At 34.5% G+C, this 27,652-nt stretch overlaps 1 protein-coding gene across 3 annotated transcripts in view; it reads right to left on the reverse strand.

The window, feature by feature from the left end:
- CSMD3 (CUB and Sushi multiple domains 3) overlaps nt 1-27,652 on the reverse strand; it is a 1,143,082-nt gene that overhangs the window by 12,412 nt on the left and 1,103,018 nt on the right. For all 3 annotated transcript variants that reach the window (XM_026495547.4, XM_026495546.4, XM_026495545.4), the window contains 7 exons: nt 23,638-23,817; nt 21,927-22,100; nt 17,646-17,819; nt 16,503-16,576; nt 8,590-8,701; nt 6,222-6,401; nt 4,214-4,279 (listed from right to left, as the gene is read on the reverse strand). In XM_026495547.4, the coding sequence (XP_026351332.2) occupies nt 4,214-4,279; nt 6,222-6,401; nt 8,590-8,701; nt 16,503-16,576; nt 17,646-17,819; nt 21,927-22,100; nt 23,638-23,817 (960 nt within the window). The remainder of the gene's footprint in view (nt 1-4,213; nt 4,280-6,221; nt 6,402-8,589; nt 8,702-16,502; nt 16,577-17,645; nt 17,820-21,926; nt 22,101-23,637; nt 23,818-27,652) is intronic.

Raw genomic sequence — 27,652 nt, forward strand, 5'->3', positions numbered from 1 at the left:
CATCCTTATAGTGGCACTCCCTCTCCAAACCTCCAACTTCACAGCTATGTACGCTATAGGGGAATGCTATGCTATGCATGTATAGAGGAGTCTTATCTAACACTTTGATACAGTGAATGAGCAAAAAACCCTCAATTCGGTAAACATGTTAAAATTTTTAGTGAAAAAAAGTGTGCCTAAAACAAGTTTGCAGGAGAGAGTGACAAGCAATATTGCAATGTACTAGAAACACCTGGAATTTGGAGGTAATAGGTTCTTAGGTGTCCAGGTAAAAGCAGGAGCAAGAGGGAGATTCTAACGGCAGTGTCTAGCAAATAGTAGACACTCAGTAATTAAGTGCTGTTGTCTGTCTGATTGTTTATTTCTACCTGGATTATACTGTGATTACTCTTTGCTATCTCTGAACCTTTAAACAAAACCTATTACACCTGATGATCTTATCCATAGTCCTTACAGGAATTAGTGTTGGTTGAAGGAGATGGAAGAGAACCTCAGCTGCAGGAGAAAAGAGCAATGGAAAGAAACAGTGGCAGCAGCCAAGTACATTACATCGGGTTTAATCGCTGATGCGGTAGGAAATGTTTAACTGGGTCTCCTTGAAAAACAAAACAAAAACGAAAGAAACAAAAAAACTGACGTGCAGTGGCATTTGCTGATTTCTATAGTGTAAATATTCCCATAATAGCAGATTTCAAACTCCTACCAATATGACATCACTGAATGCAAAGTTTGGAAGAATGCACAGAATCGTCTGTGATGAGCCTCTCGCTGCGGGCTCCAGCACGCCACTACTAGCCTCTACCTTTTGAGAAATGCAACTCAGGTGGGGCAAAGCACACACCACCTGGTCATTTATATTCCCGTGTACAATGGGAATGATAATATTTCTTTCTATTGTTAGGTCTATTTTGGGATTTAAATATGAATGTGTATCTGGCAGTTCTCCGTAAACTCTAAAATGTCAGCCCACTCTCGTTGATGTGGTGGATATCATCATAAGATGTCTCGATTCTTTCTTTCAAGATGTCGGATTTTAAACTTCACTTCACAGGCTTCATCATATTGCTAAATGTCATATCATTCTCCTGCCTCTGATATAACTGCCAAGTCTCAGTCTTGTGATTTTGGAGTAATCGAATCACAGTGCCTCGTGGTTTTAAATTAAAAGTTTCTAATGTTTTCCCATTGAAGATAGCATTTACTCTGCAGTTTTACAGATCTTTTTTTACTCAGGTTAAAGACATTCCTTTCCTTTATAATTTTTTAAGAGTCTTTTAAAATTATAAATAGGTGTCGCATTTTAGCAAGTATTTTCTGTGTAGGTATTGCACTGATCAAAATTGCATTTTAGTCCCAACCTCACAGACTACTTTTAAGAATTATTTAACATAAAAATACCCTGCATATCTATCATGAATCCAGTTTGGTTCTGATGTGTCATCTTTTGGTTTTTCTGTTATACTATAATTTTAGATTTGATTTGCTAAGATTTTATGTAGGATATTTTCATTTATACAACCTGAGTCAAATGGGCTTGTAATTTTCCCTTTCGTATAATGTCTTTCTGAGTTAGAATTATATTGGATTCGCAGAATGAGATTTCTTTGTTTGTTTGTTTTTTTTTTAGAGAGAGGGAGAGCGCGTGCGTGAGTGAGGGGGTGGGGAAAAGGAAGAGGGAGAAGGGGAGAGAATCTTTTTTTTTTTTTTTTAAAGATTTTATTTATTTATTTGACAGAGATAGAGACAGCCAGCGAGAGAGGGAGCACAAGCAGGGGGAGTGGGAGAGGAAGAAGCAGGCTCACAGCGGAGGAGCCTGATGTGGGGCTTGATCCCATAATGCTGGGATCACGCCCTGAGCCGAAGGCAGACGCTTAACCGCTATGCCACCCAGGCGCCCCGAGGGGGAGAGAATCTTAAGCAGACACCTGATGTGCCCTGGAGTCCAAGCTGGGGTTCCATCTCATGACCCTGGGATCACCTCTGAGATCATAACCTGAGCCGCAAACCAACAGTCAGATGCTTAACCCACTGTGCCACCCACACACCCCTCACAGAATGAGATTTCTTGACTAGAAGAGATTTTATAAAATGGGATAATCTGTTCTGTTCCTTTAAAATTTGGCAGAACTCATCAGCAGATCCATAAGGACCTGGTTTTTCTCTGTGAAAATAGTTTTCAGTTCCTAATTTATCTATTATAGCGTCATTCAAGTTTTCTTTTGTTAGTTCAAATTACTTTTCAAGTAATTTGTCCATTTTTTTAAGTTGGCTATTATGGATAGTTTTCCATTAATATAATTATAATTGATTTAATCTACTCTCTATGTGGTTATGTTCACATTTCCTTTTGTTATATTATTTAATTTTTGTTCTTTTTTGGATCAATCTTACCAGAAATTTTCTACTTTTTTTCCTCTAAAGAACTACCTTTGGCTCTGTTGAGATTCTTCTATTGCATCCTTGGGGTGGGGGGGTGTTTCTTTATTTTTATTATTACATTGATTTTCTGCTTTCTTTTTGTTATTCTGTTATATTTTATGTATCTTCTTAACAGGGTTACTTAATTCATTAATTCTAAGGCTTTCTTCTTTTCTAATGTAAGAATTTAAAACTATAAATTCCCCTCATAACATTGCTTTTGATATAGTCCCCAAGTTTTGATATTTAGATTTTTCAATATAGCTAAGTTCTAATATTATATTTTTATTTAATTTATTCTTTAATTTATGAATCATTCATAAGTATTGATTTTGTTTTTAATTTCCAAATATTCAGAATTTTTTTAAATGTACCTATTCTCTTATTAATTTTTACTTGCATCGTCAGATATCAGATCTGAAGATTAACTTTGCTTTGAAATTTATACATTTTTATTTATTACTTAATATATGATCAATTGTTATACCTGTCCCATGTGCCTTTGAATAAAATATATATTCTATAATTGTTTGATACAGAAATCTTTATATATATATATATATATATATATATATATATACACACACACACACATACAAATACACATATACATATATATATATATATATATATATATATATTGGGTCAAGCTAACTAATTGTGTTGTTCTACCATATTCTTTTTTAGTTTTTTGCCTGTCTGATTTATTTATTGATGACCATAGGTCATGTTTTGCCCAGGAAAGTCAGGTTTTACATTTGATATACTGGAGTTATTATTTAAAACACCTATCTGCTACTAGATAAACCATCTCCCTTGGAAAATTCTGCATTGATTGACCACTGTGATTTTCTGACTCCATTGCTAAACATTCTCTCTTATGTTCACTCTCTTATATTCTTTGATTGCCTTACTGGCATTCAGTCTATTTCCACTGCATGTTAAATTAATCAGTGTTTCAGACTGATTTTTTTGTGGGTACTCCAGTTTTATAGCATGCACCTTGAGAACTTCTAAACACAACTAAAATTAGAACCTAACACTGTTCCTGGCTTAATATAACTAGACCAAATCTGTCTCCAAGCTACAGATTAAATACGGAATCTTTATCTGTAGCTTTTAATTTATATAATATAAATAAAATACGGACTAACACTAAAAAAAGGAGCTCTCCTATATTGAGGCCTTACTATGCACTAAAGTACTTCACATTTCATTTTCATGAAATTCATTTATAATAATCTAATCATTGTTTCTTTTGCATAGATAAAGAAATGGAGGCTCAGATATATAAAAACTTTCTAAAGTCATAGTAGTAGGGGGTATATAACATGGCAATTACATTAAGGCTGTAGGACTGAAAAGCCCATGTTTCAACGACTAAATTTAAAATTTTGGTCTTTAAATCAATAAACTATAAACTAAAATTGCTGAACTTTTTTACTCTCATACCCAATGTATTGTTCCTTTTAAAAAAATCTATATTTAAAACAGCTCAATTTTTTGTTTTAATGTTTTAAATAGAGCATTGCCAATATAGTATAGTCATTTTCAGATACTCATGAGGATATTTTATAGAGAGAACTATAAACATTATTTTTGGAATATTAACATGTCTCAGAATTACATTCCTTGAAATTTAATATCTTAAAATATAAATTTTCAAATTCCAAATAGTCAAATTCATAGTTTTCTCATACTCAATCTATAGTTTTCTAAATAATGTTCACTTTGTCAAGAAAAAAGATCACTTTTAGAAATCATGACTTCAAGGAAAACAACTGAAATTACTAACCACTTAGCTTTGGGCTGGGTGTTCCTAGTGCAGGTCTTGGATCTTTCACCAATATTTTGGAACCAGCTATGGAAAAAAAAAAAGGTTTACAAAAGTTAATATAATTAATAACACACAGAGTAATGCATTGTCATTTTTATCCTCTGACATATCATATAGTTTTCTCCAAAATGTCCAATTCATCCTAACATCTCAGTACCTACTCAACACTTCCGTTGTATAACTAACGATTTCAGTAATTACCCCGTTATAGTCCAGTGGGACAAGGGAAAGATTAGTGCTGCCTTACCATTTCAGGATTCTCTTTCTTATTTTAAAGAACATGTAAACCACATAAACCAACACATAAACAGTTGATTACAGCATGGTAACTGAAGACTAAGGGTATGTTCCTATTGCACAAAGGCAGAAATAATTTGGTCGAGTATGTTTTTCAAAATCAAAATGTGTTAAGGTGGCTCATGGTGTTATAAGAAATTGGAGAGACTCAAAAGTAAAGAGTTAAAACTAAAGCTTTAAGCCAAACCAAAGGTAGTTCAAAGCAAGGAATTCATGTGGGTTGCTGGATATGCCTGCAAAGTTACCGGAGCTATGACATTCAGTGCTTGGAGACTGTGTAAAGGCATGTCTTTTTCTTAAGAACAATATAATGTCTTTAAAAGGTTTTAAGTGAAATAATTTGGGTGAACATCACTCTGACTCCAAGACAGAGAACAATTTGGGAAGGAAGGGATATTGATACAGGCAGAGAAGTTAGGAGGCTGCTGTGGTAGTCTCAGTAGAGATAATGCTGAGTTAACTTACTATAGTAGTGATGATAAACAGCAAAGTGGATAGATAAAAAGTTATTGAAGTTCTCATGGATTTAAATGGACTTTTAATCTTTCAATCTCGTGAAAAATTTAAAACAAACTGAGTAGTGTTCTTGCTAAGAGAAGAGAATGAACACATTTCAAAAAAAAGGAGGTCATTAACATTTGTGAATGCTGCAAGAGAAGGGGAATTAGAAGGGCTGGAAACAAAAAGGAAAAGGAAAAGGAATTTATTGATGACCTTATCAAGAATTGTAGAAAAACTTCCTTTATTCCTGGTTCTGAACACATGAGCCTTTTTTTTCTGGTAAACCCACTACATCTTATCCAGATGAGGATTGCCCTGATCGAGCAGCAAGAGAAGTAGACACTTCACTTAGATCTGGTCAAAATACTGTATTACCCCGACTGACTAACAGATTTGGAGGTAGGCTCCATTTAAAACTGACAATCAGACTCTTGAATAGTGCTTTCCTGACCAAGCAGCTTTGGCAAAAACTCTTCCAAACCAAAAAATATGCTGGCAGCAATTTTACCTACTGTAGTAGGTTGAATAACATAAATAATTCATGTTCGCCAAGAATCTCAAAATATGACCTTTTTTGGAAATAGGGTCTTTGAAGATATAATTAATTAGGGATCCTCAGGTGAAATAATCTTGAAATCTAGTGACTGGTATCCTTTATAAGAAGGGGAGAGGACACATGAAGATGGAGGTAGAAATTGGTGTGGGCCAGCTATGAGCCAAGGAACGCCAAGGATAGCCAGAAGCTGCCGAACAGTAAGAAGACATAAAGCATGACTTCTCCCTAGAGACTTCAGAAGGTGCCTGGATGTACCAACACCTTGATTTTGGGTTCTGGCCTCCAGAACTGTGAGAGAATAAATTTCTGCTTTTTAAAGCTATACAGCTTGTGGTACTTTGTTATAACAGTCCAAGAAACTAATACACCTACCATGATGAAGTAACTAGAAGAAAGAATAAAGAAGAAAAAACAGACCATGTAAAAGAATTTATAAAAAGACCCCAATAATATTTCTGTGCCTCTGGATCCAGAAGTGCCTGCCATTGGAGTTGGCTAATATATTTTTCTCTTGTACCTAAGCTAATGTGAGTTGAGTTTTTGTCTCCTGCACCGCAGGAAGGCTGAAATAGTACAACAGCTCTGTTAGAAGCTTCTATAAAGAAAACTTACCTTCACAAACAGGAACTTTTCCAGTCCAGGTGTTATCAGATCTACACACTCTATGTTCTGTTCCACCTGCTAAGAAGAAGCCAGGCTGGCAGGTATAAATGAGTGTATAGCCATGAGATGGAAGGTCCATTCCTACTACATTTGCATGAGCAGGGGTTTCTGGCTGTTTACAGCTGTGGGCTACATTAAGAAAAAATAAAAGCGTTCATTTTTTATAGACATGTTAAGAAAATTTTGAGATGAGAGTCACAATATATATTAGAGTCATGTTAATGCCTTTATATAAATATACCTTTGCTTACTTATTTTAATTAATCAAGGAAAATGTATCAATGTCAATGCACATATTAATTTCATAGGCTAGCATATCCTAAGCAGTCATCTGTGGAACACTGGTAGATGTTAAAAGGGAAGCTAAGGAGGGAAAAAAGACTTACTGGGGCTAATTAAGCTTATAAATGTGTACTATATCACTATTCTAGAGAGTCTCAATAATTATTAGCATTTTAAAGTATCTATGGAGTCCTGTAGTAAGATACCTTTCAAAGTTTGTCAAGCTCACATTTTCTATGCCAATTTATGAAATATTATTATTTTTAATTTTACATTTATTTTAAAATTTAAAAACATGCTTTCTTAAGTTAAATACAACCACAGCTCAGTATGTCACTCTGACGTTAATACTTCCTAATGTAGAAAGTACAATTTAGTAACTTTTTACTTGTGGAAGTTTCTGGCCATGTTTTGGGTCCATAAGTAGCAGTATCTTTTCATTCTTTTAACTTTTGTCTCCGTTTCTTCAAGCTTCCTCCCACTCTTGATTCCCTACTTCTATTCCATTTTACCCATACTTATGGCACTTCTTGGCCCTGCCCCCAGTTTTCCTGTTTTGTCTTATAAATACCATTTCTTTCTCAGAGATAGATGCTACAAAAGAAGTTTCTCCCTAAACCAGAAAGCATTTCTGCTCATGGATATGGATACTTAAAAGTTTGCCTCTGAAAAAAATACTTTGTGTGCAAATGTGCTTGGAAAAAAATTTCCATTTGTTTCCCAAAGGAGCTTCAGAAAGCTATAAATAAGAGCTAACATTTTTTAATATTATGTGATAAACATTGTGTTACTTATTTTATATTTAATATAATTCCATTCATGTCATTTAATCCTATGGAGGAAATATTGCTAAGGATAAACACAAATAGTCTGCCTCTACTACATTCTTTTTTTTTTTTGGGCTGGGGGGAGTTACATTAATTAATCCTCACATTATTCACAAGCAGAAGTAAGTTAATTCTCATATTATGCACATAGTAGAAGTTCTGAGATGCTTTCAGTAGTAACTCTTTTTAAATCATCATAGCCTTAATAGAAATCATCAAAGAACTTTAGTTTACTATGAAATACCTAGTTACATCTCACACAGGTTCTAAAGTATGCACTCTACTGAATTGTCTTTTAAGGAATTTTGCCATATTCAAATATCAACCAACCAGGCATGTAAATGACTTCTCAGTGGAGTGTTCTGCTGCTTTTCAGTAAGCTGCATGTACGCAGGGGGCTCCCATGATCATTTGGGTGGTTCTGAACAGGGCTACAGTAAATTCACCAGACTTATATAAACTTCAGCAAATCCTAAAAGATGGCCAACATTCTGATGAGTATTTCTACTCCTGCTTACTCTTTATCGTTTTTCCCCAAGATGCTCAGGATTTTAAAAGATAGGAAAGGAGATAAAAAAGAGAAATTGGGAGGGAAAGAGATAAGTAATTCACCAGCTGAAATTTATTTCTAACTGTGAGCCAGAAAAGACAGCTTCATGACCTTGGGCTTTGTTCTTTTTTAATCTGTACGGCAAGTGCTCTCAACTTAGGGTCAGTGCACATTTAGAAGCTCCAGGAAATCCTGAAATAGTATTCAAATTTTTGGTCAAACTATTCATGTGTATTTCCTTCCATGGATGTTTCTATCTTTCCTCAGATTCTCAGAGAGTTTTACAAGTGATAAAGGATTAAGAGGTACTAAGTTGGAGCCTTCTGTATTTCAGCATACCTTAGATTCATAGGTGCAGATCTCTGAATTGATAAACTAATCATCATCTAAAATTACCAGATGACCAAGCTGAACGGTTTGCAAAAGAACTGAAATTGTGCCTCATGCCTTCTGACTTGTTTAGAAAGAATGCTCCTTAATGGTCATTGGGGTTATGATATAGTAATAAACTTATATACACAAATTATGTTTTATCATAATCTAAAAAATCCAGGTAATACATCTTTTGTGTAGATATAGATTTACTTCCCACTTGTAAGAAAAAATGCGTATAAATTCCTATCTGTGGTAAGTATAATTTCTTAGCCACAATACTTACGTATGCACTCAGGCTGAATTCCACTCCATGTGAGGTCAGGAAGGCAAGTGCGTGTTGTAGACCCTTGCAGAAGGTGTCCTTTTTTGCAATGAAACTGCACAACACTTCCTACCTATAGCAAATTACAGAGAAACATACCAATGCAGCTTCAAATATGGCAACAAACAGAAAAAAAAACGAGGATGAGAAAATACTTTCAAAAGAAATTCTTCATGGTAGAAGCTAGTAGGAAAAGATATTTAAAACTGATTTAAAATAAAATTGGGGAAATCAAGACTAAAGAAAAAACTTACATCTCTTTGTATACATATCATCATCAAATATTTGAGTACCCAATGCAAGCATAGGTGCCAAACTTTTTGTCACGGTTGTTTGAAGAAAATACATAAGACACCAAAAGGCCAATAAGCTACATCCAAACACAAGACAGACAGGTAGATCGCTAAGTAAAGATAAATAAGTAAAGATGGATGAAGACAGAGAAATAAAGATAACAACATAACAGGCAAATGAATATGGAAGACAGTAAATGCAATATAAGATTAGATGTAAAGGTGTTTAGATGCAAAAGCTGTGATTGTAACAAATATATACTGGAAGACATGTAATTTGCACTAAGCTTTTAAGGATGTGAATTTTGGATAAATACATAGAACATGGTTTTCAAAGTGAGGCCCCAGACCGGTAACCTCAGCATCATTAGGAACTTTTTTAGAAATGCTATTTTGGGACCTTATCCCAGACCCACTGCATCAGAAACTGAATGGGGACCAGCAATCTGTATTTTAACAAGCCCTCCAGGTGATTTTAATGAACAATAAAGCTTGAGAACAACTGATACAAAAGTAGAAAAGATAAGAACATGATGAGAAAATGTATGAAGGCTAAAATATACATCATATAGTTTAGGAAAAAGAGTGCATTTGATTGGTTGGCATGGATAGTTCACACAGTGAGATAGGAAGTTGAGTTGGGGAACGGTAAAGTGGGAAGCAGTGCGATACAGCAAAAAAAAAAAAAAGAAAGAAAGAAAGAAAGAAAACAGATGCCAGAGTAATGTGTGTGTGTGGCTTTAACTCTGGATCTGATCTTGCTTGAATAAGGTATATCCCCTCTTTGAGACTTAATCTATAAATAAAGATGATAATATTATTTGTCTTGAGATTTGTTTTAAGCATTAAATGAAATAGGATGTAAAATCTACTCCATTCAGGGATGGCACATAGGTTTTAAATAAATTCCAACTTTAATTATTAAGTCAAAGATAAATGTAAGAATCAGTTTCTGAAGGGTCTCAAAAGGCAGGCAATGGCATTTGAAATCTTTTTTTAATGAAAACATCAAGTTGCTAAAGCTCTCAGAGCAAGTAAAATTTGTTTGAAAATTAAATTAGCCACTGCATAAAGAAACTACTAAACGAAAAGAATGACCAGCAGTAATTATAATCATGAAGCCAGCACTACCATATTAGATTTGAATAGATAAAAGCTGAATTAACTTGTGGCAGTAGACTTGGGAAGGATGTTGTTTACTCAAACTACATTACAAGAAGAAATCATCAGGGTTTATTAAATGATTACAGCTGGAGGACAAGGTGAGGAATATTTAGTGTCTGCCATTTCAGCCTTCCCCAGCAACTGGAGTCTGAGAATGATCAGTCATCCTCTTGGCACGTTTCACAAATACCCTGTTTCCTTCCTTCCCAGTTAGTTCCTGCTCCTACCTGCTAAAGTGACATGAGGCTAAGCTAAAAGTGACATAATTTGACCCAAGATTCCATTTGGACCTTGAGAGTAGCTAAATGCTACCATTTCTGATATCCTCGTTGTTACCCAGAGCTATGCTATACCACAAACATTCAATTCTAACTTTCACTCTCTGAGAACAACCTTTATTCTTCTAGTTATCTTACATTGTGTCTTCCAAGATACCTTCATGATAGCTTTGAGGAGATCTCTTATCCCCTTGATAACCCATTTTGTCCAAGGCCGCTACACTATTCAACTCCAGGAGCACTGTTCACCCTGTATTCAACATAAACGACGTCCTTCAAATTGTGCTCCAGAGCACGCAGTTCACATACTCTGAAGTTATGCAATACGATGCTATATATTTTGACTTTCTCATATGGACTAGATTATGTGACTGATCATGTAGCTTTTGCAATTCTGTTCTTCAAACTGGTTTTACAAACACCATTACCTCTATCAACCCAGCAATCCTACTTTAGGGTAGATCTCAGTTAATGGTTGCCACCTTCTACCCATAAATCTCCCCTCATTCAATCTAATAGCATATACTGATAATTTTACCTCCTAGATCTTAAACTGTCCCCTTCTGTCTTTCTCCACTTATACATCTTATTTTAGTCCTCAATATCTTTTCTACAGATTTGGTTCTCAAATATTAGCAGATATCATAATCACGAGGACTTACCAGAACACAAATAGATGAGCCTCCCTTGAAAGTTTTTGACTGGGTAGATCTGGGGGAGGCCCAGAATCTGTATTTCCAACAAGTCCTTAAGTCATACTGCTGCTGCTCGGTCAGCAACCACACTTTGAGAACTACTGTCATAATTATAATTATAATAATCATAATTACAATTACGATAATCATCTAACTTGTTTCCATTACTCTAGTCTTGACCACATTAAATTTATTTTCCACATAAAGTCAGAGTGATGAACATGGAAGTACAGCATTCTCCTTAAAATCCTTACTGTCAAATCACCCATAGGATAAAGTTACTTTGTGTTAACTTGACAGATAAAAGCCTCTATAACCTGACCAAGGCCCATTTCTCTAGCTTCATCACTGACCACTTACTTTTACTCAAATTGTGCTCACGTATTACTGAATTTTTGTTGTTCCCTTAATGCATGCATATTTTCACGCTGTTTACCCTGCATGGAATGTCTTTCCCAACTTTCTTTTCCTAGATTTTACCCTAAAAGATTTAGCTCAGACATTTCTAGAAAGACTTCCCTGCAGCAACAGATTAGGAGAACTTTCTTTTATGTGCTCCCTTAGCAACTTCTGAAGTTACCAATGTTATCATCTATCCTATGAAATCACCCACACACCAGAGGTTAGTTTCTCTAAACTAGGGACCATGTTACTCACCCTTGTGCACAAAGAACTCTCGAAACTCTTAGATCAACTAAAGGAATGGGGACTACTAATTTAGTGACAAATGACAAAATCATTTCATTACTTAACTTAAAAAGATTTAACATGTCTATAGTTTCTTAAAGAAGAATGATATCCCTTCCGTACTTTACATAGGAAGCTAAATCACCATTTATTCTTTGAAGGGTACATTTGGGTTACTTCACTAAGACTTGCTGTTAATAAGATGTTAAGAAATATGTTGGATTACATAGCCTTTTTTTTTTACTTGTAATACTTTTTTCCTTATTTCTGTAAACTTTTCCAAAGTCATCATAAGTACTGCTTTAGATATTAATCAGATACCAGAAAAGTAAAATCTATTTAAAAATTTTTTATATCACACTATTTTTGCCAAATTCACAAATACTTACATAATAACTATTTTTGTCACATTCACAAATACTTATACCAAATATCTAATATACCTAGAATTAAACAAATTTAATAACTGATTAATTTTTTGTTCAGAGTTTATTATAGTTAAATCAATTACCAAAATTTTCTCCAAATTAAAGTGCATTAATGCTTTTTCATTTATAAGACCACTTAATACTATATTTTATATGACTGTCCATCCTTTTCCAACTTGTGATGATAGGTCCTTCTGATTCTAAATTAGCTTCTAACATGCAAAATATAATTTGATTATTTGTAGAAAAAATAATTTTTCATTATCTAATTTAAAAAATTTGTGGAAAAATATTTCATGTACAATTTTCCCACCAATAATTACCAATAAAAAGTGCTGTTTGTAAAACCAATTATATATAATGCTAAATATTGAATATTATTTTTATATAAGGAATTAAAAATCATCCATTTTAAGTTTTAATTGCAGCCACTGTTTACATAAAAATCATTTTAAGTTGGACCCAATTAACATGTTTTGCGCAAAAGCATTATAAAATTATAAGACATGTCTATTTAGTAAATATAATTTATCTTCTTTAACTACTTATTTCATGGGGCGCCTGAGTGGCTCTGCTGTTAAGCATCTGCCTTTGGCTCAGGGCATGATCCCAGGATCCTGGGATCCAGCCCTGCATCGGGCTTCCTGCTCTGCTGGGAGCTTTCTTCTTCCTCTCCCACTCCCCCTGTTTGTGTTCCCTCTCTCGCTGGCTGTCTCTGTCAAATAAATAAATAAAAATCTTTAACTACTTATTTCATTTTTTTCTTATTTCTTTATTTTAAATGTTATATCTCAGTTCCTAAGCCATGAAGTTTAGATAGCTAATCAAGGCATAACAGACATTTTGTATATATTTAGAATACTCTAAGTAAGATCTTTCTCTTTCATGATATTTCATATCAAATGACTTTTGCTTTCCTAGAATTTCATCATTGTATTTATTTGTGTCTGATTTTTAACATCGCATATTAAATATCTGTTTAATATATATTTATATAGCATACATTTATTTCATATATATATAAAACTAAGAATTCACAATTTATATACTTCCTCTGTAGTATATTTTAACAACCATTTTATATTTGCATTTTGTACTATGCGTTTATATTAAACATTTTACCCAAGAAAAAATGAAGTAGCTTCTAATAAAAGATATACACATATTTTGATTAACAAAATTGATGTAGAAAGGCAGGATCATAAAAATGAAAGGAGAAAACATATGCTTAAGATAAGATGCAAGGGAGTTTCATTAAGCATCAATTTCAGCCCTGAGGTTCCTGGTTTAAAAAAATAAATAAATTTTAAGATATCCTATGAGTTTTTATTTAAAAAAAATCAGATTTTAATTAAAAACACTTGATTTGGGGGATTTTTTGTTTTAAAATTCATGTCATATTCATCATTTAAAAGCAATAAAACATTATGTAACATATTTGTCCCATTCAGTGTGCTTATGTATTAATTTAGATTATAAACTGGAAAGCATACATCATCACCATGGTTATTTTGGTATGGCTAAAAATCTTACTGTTCAATATTTTGACGTTACACATCGAAGAGTCAGATTAAAAACATTTCATATCCACAGTAACTTTATTTTTTATTTATTTATTTATTTTTTTTTAGATTTTATTTATTTATTTGACAGGATAGAGACAGCCAGCGAGAGAGGGAACACAAGCAGGGGGAGTGGGAGAGGAAGAAGCAGGCTCCTAGCAGAAGAGCCTGATGTGGGGCTCGATCCCAGATTGCCGGGATCACGCCCTGAGCCGAAGGCAGACGCTTAACCGCTGTGCCACCCAGGTGCCCCTCCACAGTAACTTTAAAGTAAGAAGTCCTTACTCCTAATGATGTGTCTCCCAAAACCCACAGCTCAATTTAAAGAATGATACAGCAGTTAGTGAAGAACTTGTGTCTGCAATTTACCCCATAATTAATCTAGATGTTGTATCAATCATTTTGACAGCTACTCCCTTCACTACCAATCTATTTTTAGCCAAAAATTATTCCAACTTACAATATTTTGGATATAAGAGAAATTATGTTGGGTACTTTTTTCAACGCAAGAGTTTTGTCATCTCTAGCAATAGGTAATATATCCTTATATGTTAATAATTATATCTATGTCCAAAAATCTATGATATAAATCTATACAGAAAAAAGAGTGAATAAACATATTTTTAAAAATCAAGAAAATGATTTGAGTGAGTGTGTAATTCATAACTTTCCCATTCTCTTGTCCCTCCCAGAAGTGAACTTCCTATCATTTTACTTAAGTCACTGCTGACCACCTGATCAAATCAGAGGTAAATACAAAAGTTGAGACATTCTTATTTTCTCTCTAGAAATTGAAACTAAGATTGAGACAATTAATCATTTTCCGTAAGTGGCTGAGAGGTAAATAAAAAAATGCACCCTTCGTTAGATGGCCAATTTGCAAAGAAAAAAACAAAGTAGGCAAGCAGAGTAGTGGAAAAGACTGAGTCCAGTTGCTAGATTCTGGGCTTGATGGGTCTCACCTAGATCCCTTTTCTTGGGGTCCGCGACATACCTGCACATGGCTTGTAATGTTTTTAGGCTTAAGCTAGCTCAAATAGCTTCTTTTAACTTGTAAGTGAGAGTTTTTCTCAACCAATAAAGATGGCTTTTCCAGGATTCTATCTGGCATCTACCAATACATTAATAATAGTCAGAATTATTAAACTTTTAAAATTTCCATCGGCTCTGTATCGATTTAGTAAATATATTTAGTATACATATACATATATACACACAAACCAGTCATATGCATGTAAGAAAGTTGATGTCACGAATTTAACATACTCAGTATATCATTTGTCATTTTAATAAAGATTAATGTAATTATGTAGAGTTTATCATATTTGAAATCTAGTCTATTCATATTTATCTAAGTAGAATATGATGATCCAATGCATTGTATTGGTCAAATAATATGCTTTCAGGGTTAGATTAACTTTGGGATAACATTTTTCAATGGTTATAACAGAATTCTTACAATGCAGAAGTAATGATTCTATTCATTTCATTAGATGACTGTACTAAATTCATTCTTACTCATTTCCATTCCCATTATTTCAAAGGATATGTATTAAAAAGGACTCATGCTCTTCAGAAAATCATCTGATTTAGTGCACAGACACTAACATCAAAATTCTGTATTCTGTCAGGATATAGTCACTGACTTGCTCGGTGATCAAAGCCAAGTCACGTTCTGTTCCAGCTTTTTCATCTATATGATGAGGACTAATGCTCTTTAACTAGTTGTCCATTTTTCAGGATTTAGATCAATTGATAAAACCTTTTATAAAGATATGAATCTAAAGTTTTCTAAAAACACCAACATAATGGAGACTGAGACGCCTTTTTTACACTTTCACATATTATGTAGACAGGCCTAAGGCAAACCGGAAGAATTGGAAATGCTATCAAATCAATGTTCATACTGTGCCTGAACTGTAGATAAATGGAAACTATTTTTAGCAACAAAAATATGGCACCTTTGATGAGTACTTCCTTTAGAAATGGATGTTTTTCAGGTTCCCACTAAATTTCACACAAAGTAGTACAATTTAGAAAACTCTGCAACACAAGGCAATTGGGTAATGTGTATATTGGCTATTTCCTTGTGGAGTCAGTATGCAATTTGGCTCCCCTAAGCTCCCTGTAATGAAAAACTTGCTGAATCTCTACATAAAATCTAAATTAGAAAAAGAGAAAATAAGAAAGTCAGACACACATGACTGGGCATGCTGAAGAATTCCAATGTAACAATCCAACTATTGTGTAACAATAGGATAAATTATTTTTTCAGAAATTTCCCTTGTCAGTGAAAATTTAGTATAATACACATATTATAAAATAAACATATTTTAGTCTAATTGTTTTATTGAATAACCACATTTTTATATGTTTGTTAACTCTTTAACCTCTTTCATCTTCACCTTTCTACACTCCCCCACATCCCCCTTTAGAATTTACTCATTTATCCCCTCATTTCTTCTTACTTCGCTCTCTCTTAGGTACTAACTACTACATATGGATTTTCCTACGCTCACAGCTGTCTTCAATTTTTCTTTTGTTTTATAGTCATGATCAGTTAGGCTATTTTCTTAAACCACATTTTTCCTCTTCTAATTTCCTTTTACTTGCACTCTTTTGTTGCCTTCTACTTTTTTTTATATGGTTATGAATACAAATATAAGCATGATGTTTTCCTGTTTCTGCCAACACGATTATATGCACATGAATCAAAGACACCTTTTGATCTAGTTTTATACTAAATAGAAATATTTAAAGTACTCACTTGAAATCCAAATGTATTGTTCTGAGATCCATGCCTTGGGACTCCTGGATTTTCACATGAGGTACGGGTGGGTTCTAAAATGAAGATTATAAACATAATATTCATTTAAAATTTGTAATTATATTTAAATGTATATTTCTCACATACAAAACAATTTTGAATGATTTGGGGCTTAATGAAAAGGACCATGGGTAATAATAAAGAGTATAAATCTAATAGTGTCTCTCCACGGACAGAAGACTGCTAATTTTAAAGCAAGAATTCAGGTATACTGCAATTTACATGAATTATGCAATTTTTGAACTTTGAACCCTTCTAATATAAAAGCACTTGACATCCAACTCACTCTGTGGATAAAAAGTTAAGGAAAAATGAAGGAATTGAAAAAAGAACACGTATACAAAACGTTTGCTCAAGGACTTGCTAAATTATAATCTCAGGTAGGATAATATTCCCCTCAAGAAGTAAGAGTTTTTCCAGAAACAGGACTTAGTTATTGGCATTTTTCATGGACACCTGTAGGAGATTTAGGTATAAAAATGATAAAACTAGTAGTGTCTCAGTTGGCTAGTTTGTTTGACAGATTATTTGGTTGGTTTAACAAATACGGCATTTAATTTAAGACTATAGAAATGTGCTTAGAGACATTCTGAAGTCAATGTATCCTTTTTTTTTTTTTTTTTTTTAAGTAGTCTCCATGCCCAACAGGGAGCCCAATGCGGGGCTTGCACTCAGGACCTTGAGATCAAGACCTGAGTTGACTGAACCACCCAGGTGCCATCAGTGTGTCTTTTTTTAAAAATTTTTGGAGCAAGTTTAGTATCATTTGACTATGATTCATTAACTATAAAAATATAGATAAATGTTAATACTTAATGCTATTAATCTGAGAGCTTTTTTCTTTTTCATTTTACTAATTAACAAGAAAATTATTTTTAATGTTTCTCTGGGAAGTTTTAAATGCTAAATACAATATCATATGTTTTAACAGTATTCATTTTCAGTGCCTTATAACTGCTTTATATTTTACATTTATTTTTCATATTTAGGCAACTATAGTTTATAGGACAGAGAAAATAATTAAAACATTCATACTAGAAATTCCAAAATTACTGAGAATCATCAACCTTTAATTAATATTACCTATGCAGTGAGGTGACGAACCACTCCAAGTGCCATCTGCCTGACATATTCTGGTGCTTGATCCCACTAATATCAAAGGAGAATTGCAGCTAAATGAAACTTCCGACTGGTATATAAAGCTTTTGCCTTCTCTTTTCCCTTGGGCAGGTATACCGGGGTCACCACAGAACTTGGCTGGAAATGAAAGATATTTATAGCAAGATTTAGGATCCATCAGAGTAACGGTTTAGAAAAATGATGAAAATAACTGGAATACTGAACTAAAGTGACATGTTATTCATGTTAATGTATCCCAAAGAAATTTTTTTAGCTTTCATCTACGTGATAAATACTGAATGTACAGCTCAGCATAATATTTAAAAGAATTCCGACTGAGGTATTTTCCACCTAGTAGACCACCTTAGTAACCACAGAATTTTTTTATATTTTTGTTGTTGTTTTGTATTGATCAGAATCAAACCACACATTTGTACAAATTGGTTGCAAAGTTGGAGTATACTTCTGTAAAGCCATGTGATTCAAGAAAGCTCTGTCAGAAAGAACCAGCCCATAACGGTCTAGGTTGTACTCTCCAGATTGCTCTTTTTCTATGTATATAACAGATACACTTATTTGTTCTGTTGTACTGTGTTGAACACTCAGGGCACATACCCAGTGTCTTGTTGTCTTCCTCTCTGTAATACTGTGGAGGATTTTCGAGTGTTTCTTAAAGAGTAAAGGAGCCCAGTAGAGTCCAAATCTATACCAAACCAAGGAATCTCAATGTTCCACAACTACTATTGAAAATACCATCTTGACAGAATTTGTAAACAAACTGAATACATTATTCCATTCAACATATATTTCCTAATAACTAAAAGAACCTATTCTAAGAAGTTTTAGGCACTTAGACATATCAAGAAACAAACTAAGATTCCTGCCCTTATGGAATTTATGTACTTGTGAGGGAGGCAAACAAACAAACATAATAAGAAAAGGTGGTATGTGGGAAGGTAGTGAGTCCTGTGTGGAGAAATAGTGCGGGAAGGAGATCTGGACTGTGTATGTGTGGGTGTGATAAATGGTGATGGCTGGGGATGGGTTTCAAATAAGGTGAAAGGGTGTCTGTCACTGAAGCAAGATCTGGAGGAAACAAAGCATTTAGCCATGCTGATAACCCAAGGGAGATCATTCTAGATAAAGGAAACAGCACTGCCAAAGCCCTATGCTGGAGCACATCTAGCATGCCCAGTAAAGCTGGAGCAGAGTGAATATGCAGAAGTGTAATAGGGGATGAGATCAGATGTTTCAAATCCAGTAGATAACCTAGACAAAGATATCATATGCCTTCAATTTGTTTATTGTAGTAAAAGTACAGAACATATAAATACCATTTTAACCATTTTTAAGCATACTTGGATTTTAAATTTGCAGATTCAGCACCTGAAAGCTTATGCCCAAAATAAGGCAAAAAAACAGCAACATCCAAATGTTTTCAAGTATAAATGCTCCCTTAGGGTGGTGCATCCTCGACCAAAGATATATTTTTTAAAGATTTTATTTATTTATTTATTTGACAGACAGAGAGAGAGAGAGAGAGTGAGAGAAGGAACACAAGCAGGGGGAGTGGGAGAGGGCGAAGCAGGCTTCCCACCAAGCTGGGAGCCTGATGCGGGGCTCGATCCCAGGACCCCAGGATCATGACCTGAGACGAAGGCAGATGCTTAACTACTGAGCCACCCAGGTACCCCAAACCAAAGATATTTTTGAGGCTGAAAGGAGACCTCTAACTGGATAGGACATTGACCAGGACAACAGGAATAAATTAGGAATGCTCTAGGCAAACAGGAATGGATAAATACCCTAATAACAGAATACCTTAGTCTTAAGCTAGAGGTACAAAGAGAGACCCTTCCTGAAATTCAAGACTCTAGGAGAGGCCTGAATTTTCAAACCTCTTTTTAGGAACTTCTCATTTTCTTTTTAGAATAAAGTTAAAAGTAATTATTAAACAAATATTCAACAAAATAAATTTAGAGGAAAATTTCAGAGTAAAGTAACACAGGTAAAATAAACATTTGTTTAGTGTTTGTTTTAATTTCAGCATTTACTAGCTATTGTAAATCTTTGTGCTATGAGTAATATAACATCACTTCTAGCAATGTAACGTCAAACCCTAGAGGCCGGGTCTTCATCTTAAAATCTTTGTGTCTCTAGCACATTTTGAATTCAATGGCTATTTCCTCAGTGAACATTATCAATGGGCATTTTAGCTTTCCCATCATTTCTATTGCCAAATTATTTAGTTACCTACTTCTGAAGTGTTTCTCTTGCATATTTCTGCTGAGTCATTCCCTCAGAATCTTATCTTTATTCAACAAAGAAAAGAAAGGAGGGAGAGGCAACCACATAAACTCCTCGATCCTGGTCTCTACCTGCCCCTCACTACCTCATCATTCCATTATTTTCTATCTGTAGATTTCCATGTACTAAACCAAACAACCTACTGTGTCTAGTTTAGAGGCTTAAGGCACAGAGTATACTTTTAAAAGGTTTTAGGTCACAATGACATTAAACTTTAAGAAAAAAGGACATATTTTGAACAAAATGAAAGAGAAAAGACTTTCCCTTCTATCAAGTCCCTAAAATGAATGAATTTGGCTATTCAATGGATAAGAGCATTATCTCTTTAGTCTACCTTCTCTGAACTGGAATTCATACTCTTTCTTTTAGTGGCAGTGCAACCGTAGGCCAAATAACGTAGCTGGTGCCCTAAATGATGACAGGGTCACACAGGGTCCTTACAATTTGATTCCTCTCTCTGAGCCCAAGTGTCATTACCGGTTAAAATGTCATAAGTAAATATACTTACTAGGAGTTCTGTTTTGTGTAGTAGAAATCATATATGTAAAGCAATTTGGACAAAGTGAGCCCTATTACATTTGGACAGTTATAATTCAATGTCAATAGTAAGTACTTTATTATTATTTGTATTTTAATAGAACCAAAAAATAAAACATCATATCCAAGATACTTATTTATTGAGATTTTCCCCGTCATATCAAATGAATTTTACCATGAACTCATCTCTATTAATCTCCTTGTCCCTATCTATTCTGAAGTAGCCATAGAATATCTAGTCTTATTTAGAACACATTGGTCTTTTCTAAGATGATTCTCAGCATAAAACAGAATTTTAAGGGGCGCCTGGGTTGCGCAGTCGTTAAGCGTCTGCCTTCGGCTCAGGGTGTGATCCTGGCGTTCCGGGATCGAGTCCCACATCGGGCTCCTCAGCTGGGAGCCTGCTTCTTCCTCTCCCTCTCCCCTGCTGTGTTCCCTCTCTCGCTGGCTGTCTCTCCGTCACATAAATAAATAAAATCTTTAAAAAAAAAAAAACAACAGAATTTTAAGGGACAATTTGTGTGACATCAACCTTGAGGTATTGGGGGATAGAAGCATATGATGAGATCAGGAGAAAAGAAGACAAAGGGCCCAGAAGCCCACAGGCAATTTGGCTTCTACTGTGAATGAGAAGACTGGAGGATTCCAAGCAGCATCATCAGTTAGATCTGCTTAACTTCAAGGCCATGGGGACAGGTGGGGTGCTCCTCTATCCTAAGCAGGGAAGGGAAGGAAAACTAGAAACAGACACCTCTGCATGAATGTTGCCCATATCATGTGCTACAATAATTTGTATAAAACACAAAGCCAACTTATTTTGTTTGCAATCTTCCAAATTAATTTTGAAGTGATACTTGCTGGAATATATATTGTAAAGTGACCTCTGTAAAAAATATTAATCCTTCTTCTCCAAGCTTACCCTAATCATTTTAGGTATAATCACAAGCATTATCATGACAAATAATATCACAAGAACTTGATTTGAATGACCATGTAAAGTAACATGGATTTACTGTGGAAAGAAATTTTGGAGTAAATTAGAGTGTTCAATTGAGACAAACTGGACAAAAATCAGAATACTTTTCCAGTAGTAGAATTAATCTTAAAGGGTCTTTGATTTGAGAAATAATTTTTTAAAATAAGTTTGCAAACAAAGCAGTTTAGCCTAATATTTAGAGTCAGAGCAGAAAGAACATAATAGTTGGATTACAGGAAAAGTATCTACATTGGTAAATATGATTTCCTATTGAATTTTAATTATGCCTCGGAATGAGCTTTAACAATCTGATATTTGTTCTAGCAAAATCTGAAAATTTTAAGCAACAGCAATAATCTCAGTCAAGTAGTTTCAAGACAGTGGAAATGGGAAAATGGAATTTTAAGTATAGAGATTATACTTACGTAAGCACTGTGGTACTTCTCCACTCCAGGTACCGTTCCCTACACAGGTCAGAACAGCAGGAAAGGATAGTTCATAGCCTGGAGAACAGATGTAGCTAATACTAAAGCCCCAGTCAAAATTTGTTCCTTCCAACCTTCCATTAGAGATCTGGGGAGGAGTTGGGCAGGTAACAGCTGCAATTACATTAAAAGCGATTAGACACAGCTGTTGAAATATCCAGGATGTAAAAAAAAAAAAATCAGAAGCAGCAGCATATGTGCTAATTTAACCTTTCGGAGGACAATATGGTGTGACATGTTTTATTCTCCTGGTAGTAGTCCTGAAACATCCCTGGAATTAATCCCTCTAGGATGTAACTATTTCTTGGCAACATAATGGCTACTGGTTGTCAGAGATTCTTCTAGAAAATAACAAGCTGCCTGACATCTAAGCGAAGCAAATACAGGGTGACCTTCCATCTAGTATACTGTAACTGATAAATTATTGGTTTTATATAAAATTATTTTTTCCAATGACCTTTAGACAGACTGAAGATCAGGGCTGTTTGGCTATATATAGCGTCAACATTATAGCAAGGAATTTGCAAGTAATTCTGTGACATTTGGAAAAAACCTAAATCAGGTATCTCATTAAAATACCCAAATTGGTTCTACAACCACTTAAATTCATATGTTAAAACTTACTTTAGGGTTTTAAAATAAATTATTAAATGTTTAAACATTTATTTAAAAATTTGTTTTAAGCTGGCTTCAAGCAGAGATGGGTAGGATAATGTGACAGAGATGAAGGGAAAAAGAGGGGTACGCATTGCAAAATCTAAAAATAAGAATGACTATACTTTTATGATTAGCAACATATATGAATAATTCTTGGAGTTATATTACGATTATCAGAATCAATGGTGTATGAAATAACTCCTAAATATAAAATGTACATTCATATATTTTCATGTATTAACTGTGTATATATACAGTGATCTGATTCAGAAACAGGGTAATCAAGAAGAAAAAGACACAAGTTGAAATTATTCTTTTTGTTAGATTAAACTGTCAATTCACAGATGTTTAGAAAGACACCTGAATGAGAAATCTCAGTATTATTATAAAACAATAGAAATGGCCTGACATTGCATCTACAGTATTCCATAAATAATCATAAAAACTGGCATAAAATTATAAATATATCTCCAGTGGAAAAATATAAATAGCATAAAACAGCAAATTTATGCCTATATTGACTACAAGATTAATTCTAGATTGTATTAAGAAAGATGTTCTTTTCTTTATGAAGAGTTAGTTTTTGTAATTATGACTGTTCTCAAGTTATAGAAAGTTTTTTTCACATCTTTGAATTGTTTGACCGATCATCAAATTAAAATTCTAATTCATTAAGGTTATATTCTTTTTTAAATATTCACTAATCAATATAAATGATGAAGGTGAGTACATATCAGAGCACATGATATTTTTGTTTTGGTTGCACTAGAAATCATTGTCATAATTCATAATAAAATTTAATATTTTTCTTGAAATATCATTTTAAATTCTATATGTTATTTTCTGTATGGTTTTAAAATAAAACTGCAGCAATTTTCAGCATCAGAAAAAAGTTAAATAACACAAAAACACTATTGAAGCTTACTTTAATTTTTCATACTAAGAAGTTAATATACATCAGTTATCACTTATAATATTGAAGAAATTATCATACCTCTACAAGTTGGCATTACTCCACTCCATGTGCCATTAGTTGTACAAGTCCTAATTCTGGAACCGTTCAATTCCATTGTATAGCCTGGCTGGCACATGTAAGAGACATTTTGTCCAACCACATAATCATCTCCATATCTCAGTCCATTGGCTGGTATACCTGGGTCTCCACAACTGATTACTATCAGTATTGGATTAGAAGAGCAGATGGTTAATGTGCCATTTAATGGAGAGAAGTAGTAAGCATATGGCATACTTAATATATAGGTAGGGAAAATTAGTTATCATGTTCATTTTTAATCATAAAACATAAGCATATTTAAACCACATACTGGCAATTCCTGATTATGATCAGGTATGCTTATTAGAGATTCTATGCATATGGTTCAGAATCTGTCATTTAGACTCTGAAGAGGCTAGGTTAATAAACTATTATACTCTAAGGAACTCTGATGCAGTAACCTCTTTTAATCTGCATTAGGGGATCATGGAGAAGTCATCCTATAGACTCAAGATTTCTAATATAATATTTGAAATCTATGTATTCCCATATATGCCAACTGAAATCTCTAATTTATCAGGCTTGGTGGACTGAGAGCATATTTTTTGCACAGTGTCACTCAGCTGGATATTATAATCGGTTTTTGGTTTTTTTTTTGAGAGTGTGGGTATAAGCCCAAGTAGGCGATGGGGGAGGGGGGAGGGGGGAGGGGCAAAGGGAGAGGGAGAGAAAGAATCTCAAGCAGGCTCCACACCCAGTGCAGCGCCTGACTCAGGGCTGGATCTCACAAGCCTGAAATCATGCCCTGAGCCAAAATCAAGAGTCAGATGCTTTAACCAAATGGGCCACCCTGGCGCCCCCATAATAGTTTTTAATTAAAACAATGTTAGGTTCAAGAAGAATACGTCCTATTGAATAAATGAAAGAATGAATAAGCTCTAAAATGTGAATCTATTACATGCAGGGCAGGATACATGACTTGTGGTGATGAAAATGCCATAGTTAGGGACAGAGAAATCAATTTAACATTTTCGCCAACTCACTGCCAACTCAAGCGAAAGAATGCTCCAAGAAATTGCACCTCCACTCTGGGAGGCATTTACTTTCTGGATTGGGGGTCAGTGAGAAGCCTACATAAAGTTCTTACTAAATATGCCTTGTCGTTGTCAGCCCAGGACAGGGGGAGCTGCTGCCCTGTTCTGCTCTAAGAGTCTATAAATATACCCAACTCCTACATATTTCATGCTTGCACCCAAGCCCCCAGAAAGGGGTGGAAGACAATTGCAATGTGAGCCTCCCTCTGTTGATGACACTATGGACTGGCTGGGCAGAAAGCATCAGTGGACCCAGAGAAGGAGTGGGAGTGGGGAGGTTCAGGGAAGGGATACCACATGATAGGGGGTGAATGGCCTGGAAGCAGAGAGGCTGACTGTGCATGAGCAGAGGTTCCAAGCCCTCAGCACATACTCCGTTGTCCCCATAGACTTCACTTACAAAATACAAATTTAAAGTTGAAATTAAGAATTTTAAGACAGCGATCATAGAGCATTAAACCCCAGCACTGGACCCTTTTGAGCATGAGTTTCTATCAACTTTATTAGCCCATAAAGCTAGCTCTGGTTATATACCTAATATTACCATTTATAACGCCACACCAAAAGTTTCAGAAAGACTTGAGATAGCAGAGAAGAGAGAAATAATTATAAATATGATATTTAATAATAAGGCATAACAAAGATTATATATAAGCCACAAAAGCATTTGCTGTTTTGAGGTACATGATTTAAGCTTGCTTCGGGCAAGGAATTGTCTAAAAGCTTTCTGGCAACTAAGACAAAAAGGAAAATACACAAGTTTACACTATTTCTTTTCTGGAGATTAAAAAAAATGGGGTTACTGGCCTTTTAGTATCTTTTTTAAAATTTTTACTTTTTGCCTCTTAAATCTTTTTGTTCATAAAAGGGTAAATAATTTCATCAGGTAAATCTGGGCTATATTCTCTCATTTTTATTTGTAATTAATTCTTCAGCAAAGACCCCCTGATCATCTCATGGGTGCCACCAGGATGGGGGATCAGATTAGAGAAGTATTTTGGAGATCTAGGGTCAAAGACTAAAAGTAGATTAAGGCATGGAAGACCTTACCAGCACTTCAATTACATTGCATTTATTAATTTACCATTAAAAATTATGAATGTCAAGATTTCTTTCATATCATTCTAATCCGCTAAGCCTAAGAAGTTCTAAGACCATGAATAATGGCATTTAAATTAAAGAACAATATTCAGGGCACTTCACCTGATAATCCTCAGAGCCCTGGAGACAGTTGGCTGAAGTCACACTTATTGAGTGCTTCTGTCTGACTCTTAATTAAAGAATTTCGCATATAGGACAATTTTTGTTCTTTTAATTATTGCAGAGGAAACAATTTTTTAAACTACACAACTGAGTTGAATAGGAAATCAAATCCTGCTTATTACCAGGAATGTCACTTCAAAATTCCAGTTTTGAAATTCTGTTTCAAAGTTTACAACTACATCAAAGTGAGTATTAAGCCTTCAATTTATTTTGTTTCATTTTACCTTCTTTTTCTATTTTTAACCTACATTCCAATTAAGAAGAGGGAAATTAAAGAGCACAGCTACAAATTGTTGTTGTTTCTAGGTAACAGTTTGCAGACTGAACTAGAACCCTGGCAAGAAGGAAGAGCTAACCTGATCCTAAGGCACTATGAGCTGAGACGCAGCCACCAAAAAGGACAGAGGGGTTATTTTACAAGGAGGCACCAAGGGAGAGTTCGCATATTGTGGCAGGCATCATGAATGAAATGCCTGACAACAACAGCTTCATGAGGATTTGTTTGGTGGCTTCCTAGTGAAGCAAAGGCCAGTCAAAGAGGCAGTTTCCAATAGCAACAGTCTTTATAAACAGCACCTGCTCCACAATTCATTTACCGTCAGTTTGTTTTTAGCAACAACAACAAAAGAGGCTTTTGGTCTTTTCAGGCAAAACCTTAGAATAGTGGCTCTTTATTTTACCCTAAAATTCAGAGACATCAGTGCATGACAACGGAATGCTGTGCTTCATTGTAAGAACAATCTTCTCAAACGTCACCAAAACTCCTACGCAAACACACGCACACACACACTCACACACACCCCAATAAACTCCAGGAAGACAATTATTTTGTCTCTTTTCTACACTGTTATATTTTCAGGGCCTAGTCTAGAGCATTACTCATTATAAAAGATTAAGTAAATATTGTTTAAAGAGTAAATATGTGAATGATACATAAGGAATGATTAGCTCCAATTCTCAAAAAATACACATTGTTTTAAAGGTCTGAACTTGTTTTTGTGGGAGGTTTTTCTGATTAGCTTCTATCATGCAATTGATGCCCATGTGGCATCATTTATGATAAATCTAAGTAGACAATCTCTATGCTAAAAATAACATAATTGTGGTAATTTTAGTCTATGCCACTTCAAAACTACTTTCTCTTTTAACTTCTTAAGTGAGAAGTATAAATATGCATTTTTAAATAAAATAGGATCACATTGCTCACACTTTTATTCCCTTACATGGATATACATGCAATATAGTTTATGTAACTAAACCCTGGATGTTTGAGTTAATCTCATTGTTTTTCTTTTAGAGACAATGCAGCAATGGACATTCTCACTCAAACATAATTACACATTTGCTTTTTCAGCTTTCAGGCTCATAAAATAATTCTACTATAGCAGAAAAAAGTACCAGAAAGGTTGTCATTTCTCTGATAATGCTTCTGATTTTATATAATCTCCCAATTCAAACATTGGTTTCCTTTTTAGATCTCAGCAATAGATTTTCTCAACCTCAACCTTGGCACTACTGACATTGGTACTAACTACTCGTTGAATGGAAGAGGGCTGCTTTATGCATTGAGAATGTTTAGCATTGACCTCTACCTGCTAGATACTGATAGCACACTTCATTCGCCCACACTGTGACAGCCAAAAATATCTCCAGACATT

This window comes from Ursus arctos, unplaced genomic scaffold (assembly GCF_023065955.2).
Source record: "Ursus arctos isolate Adak ecotype North America unplaced genomic scaffold, UrsArc2.0 scaffold_6, whole genome shotgun sequence".
Taxonomy (NCBI): Eukaryota; Metazoa; Chordata; class Mammalia; order Carnivora; family Ursidae; genus Ursus; species Ursus arctos.